At 33.9% G+C, this 3,439-nt stretch overlaps 1 protein-coding gene across 1 annotated transcript in view; it reads left to right on the top strand.

Annotated features, from left to right (window-relative positions):
- LOC105525217 (POTE ankyrin domain family member H-like) overlaps positions 1-3,439 on the top strand; it is a 14,284-nt gene that overhangs the window by 3,316 nt on the left and 7,529 nt on the right. Inside the window, exons 5-6 of the mRNA XM_011960759.1 lie at positions 2,623-2,737; positions 2,897-3,070. Of these exons, the coding sequence (XP_011816149.1) occupies positions 2,623-2,737; positions 2,897-3,070 (289 nt within the window). The remainder of the gene's footprint in view (positions 1-2,622; positions 2,738-2,896; positions 3,071-3,439) is intronic.

Genomic DNA, 3,439 nt, shown 5'->3' with positions numbered 1-3,439 from the left:
ATGAAATACTGTCTTCTATCCACAAAGTTTGTGAGTTTGAAGAACAGTGGTACTTATGTAGTTGCTGAAAGTTTAAGCTGCTGCAACTTTTCTAGTACACTTTGATGATAAGAACCACATGTTAAAAATGTGTATGCCTTTTACCTATCAACTCTGTTATACTGAAATATCTATATGAAATAGACACATGTTTTTCTTAGTATTGCTTAAAATAGCAGTGTATTAAGAAGTGCTCACATAAAGATTTTATGCAAAAATTTCAGTGCATCCATAGGATGGAATAATATGTAACCACTGAAGGTGTCAGTAGATACAGAGATATATTGACATGCCAAGATGTACTTTGCTATATCAAGTGAGGAAAAAAATCAGTTTGTTATACACCTACAGAAACAGAATCTGCTCTTGTGTTACCTGAAAATATGTAGAAAACATAATCAAACTTATTTCTGGGGATTTGTAAGTGAAGTTTTTCCCTTTCTCTTATCTGTGATTTCTGCAATGAATATCTGAAAAGTTTTAGTTAAGTTTCATTAGTAATGAAATAATCCTTGGAAAGAGAAGGAATGTGCTACTTGCATAGATACAAATAATTTCTCACATTTTATTATTTATTTTTATTCCTGTGGATAGCTATCTTCTGTGAACTTTTACCCTCTTGAGAAGTAGAGGGTTTCTGTTTACCTGTTCCTGTAGATTTTATTGTATATACATTTTATTATAAAATTATCTTTTCATTATATATAAACATGTGTAAAAGGTATGAATTAATTATCTTAGTTTAGTTATATATTTATGAAAACTAAAATAGCAAATATAAATGATCATTACTATTGTAAATGTATTGCTCTACTCAACAGGAGTATTCTTTAAAAATATTGAACTCCCAAGCTGTGTTTATGCATTCTTTCAATCCATTTAGTCATCAAACATAAGCCAGACACCTATTATGTGGAAGGCATATTCTACCATCTCTCAGGACCCTTCCATCTTTGAAAACTTCATATTTACCTGCTGGGCCTGAGCAAATTGAGAGATTTAAAATTGGGGCATTAGGAGGTAATCTCAATTGAAACTTTTCCTCTCTCCTTTCAAACAAAAGCATTTCTGAAGGTAGACAATAGTAAAAGATAACCCTCAACTACGCTTCTGAAAATGTGTTAAGTCTTGGGTAAAGACTGTGTTAGTACTTTTAAGAACTAAAATGCGGTACACAAACAGCATGGAATACTATGCAGTCATAAAAGAAAGAGCGAGAGCATGTCCTTTGCAGGGACATGGATGGTGTTGAAGGCCATTGTCCTTAGCAAACTAATACAGGAACAGAAAACCAAGTACCGCACGGTCGCACTTACAGGTGGGAGCTAAATGATGAGACGCACAGACACCTAGAGGGAAGCGACACACACTGGGGCCTGTCAGAGGGTGGAGGGTGGGAGGAGGGAAAGAAGCAGGAAATAGAACTAATGGGTACTGGGCTTAACACCTGGGTAATGAAATAATTTGTACAACCAACCCCCTTGACACATTTTTACCTATGCAACAAACCTGCACATCCTGCACCTGTCCCCCTGAAAGTAAACGTTGAAAAAAAGCTCCACAAATAGTTTCATAAATCCATTTTAAAAGGAGAAGAATTATAACAGTCTTAAATCCTAATATGAATGATTGGAAATATCTGATGTACATACATTGTATAAATCTAAGTATTGATAAAAATGAGCCCATGCCATTCATTTGAATTTCAAGTTTTCTTTGGCTTAAAGTTTTTGAAAACCAAAGTAAGAAATAGATTATTTTAGGAATTTGTGTTTTCACCTCAGCCCTCTTATTCCATAGGTCTTTTAAGAACTAAAATTTATCTAAATGCTAGTCATCTGACTGGAACCGCCCCAGACCTGTTATATTGTAACATATTCTACTTAATGTAAGGCACCAGGGATTGTATGATGCCCAGTTATTTTATGTCTCAATAAGAGAATTATTTAAATGCTGCCAATCATAGTTATAGTAAATCATGAATTATAAATGGTATTTCAGTGTGAGAAATGGTAAAACATAGAGACAATGATCATCTTAGAGTCACTAAAATACATCGTTACCTGTAATCTTTAAAACATACTTGAAAGTGTAGGTATAATTGTATCATCTCACTGAATTCAAATGTTGTCTTTAGTGGTATTAGTAAAAATTATAATATCTTACAATTCCTGAGCTGTTATTTGTGTTAGGAACTATTCTATATCTTTCGTGTAGAGTCTTATTTAAGCATTACTGTGGTTTCCTCTGAGAAATCGACTTTTTTCATTCCCATTTTATTGATGAGGAAATTGAGACCCAAAAAGGGTAAGCAGCAGCTGGGAAGCATCAGAGCTTCAAGGAGGATTCCAGCCCACATTGAATGCCATTCAAGGGCTCTGCTATTCCTATTCAAATAGACTGCTCTTTCATTCATACAGTGAGTCATGAGGTAATAAGTAGTGTGCTTTCTTCAAAGGAAAATTAAGTTCATTTTGAAGGCAGAGTAATAGCAGGCTATTCAGTGTTTGCAATTGCATGAATCACTGATGTAGCTGTAGATAGTGCACTATAATCTCCTAAAAAGTCTTCTCACTCTCATAGGACTGCTCTACATCTGGCCTCTGCCAATGGGAATTCAGAAATAGTAAAACTCCTGCTGGACAGACGATGTAAACTTAATGTCCTTGACAACAAAAAGAGGACAGCTCTGATCAAGGTATGCAGTAGTCAACTATATAAGCGTGAGATGGCTTTGATTTCAATACGTAGCATAAAAATGAGGTTTCTCATTGAAATGTAACTAGTTGGTGAAAGCTGTGGAATGTTGTTTATAATTCCCAGGATGTATAATTTATTTTTGGTCTAATACTTACAGGCTGTACAATGCCAAGAAGATGAATGTGCATTAATGTTGTTAGAATATGGCACTGATCCAAATATTCCAGATGAGTATGGAAATACTACTCTACACTATGCTATCTACAATGAAGATAAATTAATGGCGAAAGCACTGCTCTTGTATGGTGCTGATATTGAATCAAAAAATAAGGTATAGATCTACCAATTTTATCTTCAAAATACTGAAATGCATTCATTTTAACACTGATCTGGGTAAGGGCCAGTTTTCCATATTTGGAAGCTCAAGCATAACCTGAATGAAAATATTTTGAAATGACTTAATTATCTAAGACTTTATTTTAAATATTGTTACTTTTAAAGAAGCATTAGAGGTTACAGTTCTTTTTAAATGCACTTGCGGTTAATATTTTTTTAAAGACACTGAATTTGCAAAAGGTAATACTTTTTTTTTTCAATTTTTCCCTGCTAGGTTTTCTTTCTTTTCCCCCTAATGAATGTAAAATGACAAAATTTGCCCTGGAGATAGGTTTCACATTAAAACTCCAAGAAAACTTAAACA

This window comes from Colobus angolensis, unplaced genomic scaffold (genome assembly GCF_000951035.1).
Source record: "Colobus angolensis palliatus isolate OR3802 unplaced genomic scaffold, Cang.pa_1.0 Scaffold520, whole genome shotgun sequence".
NCBI lineage: Eukaryota > Metazoa > Chordata > Mammalia > Primates > Cercopithecidae > Colobus > Colobus angolensis.
Note: the sequence above shows the minus strand (reverse complement) of the source record. Positions and strands in the feature narration are given on the sequence as shown.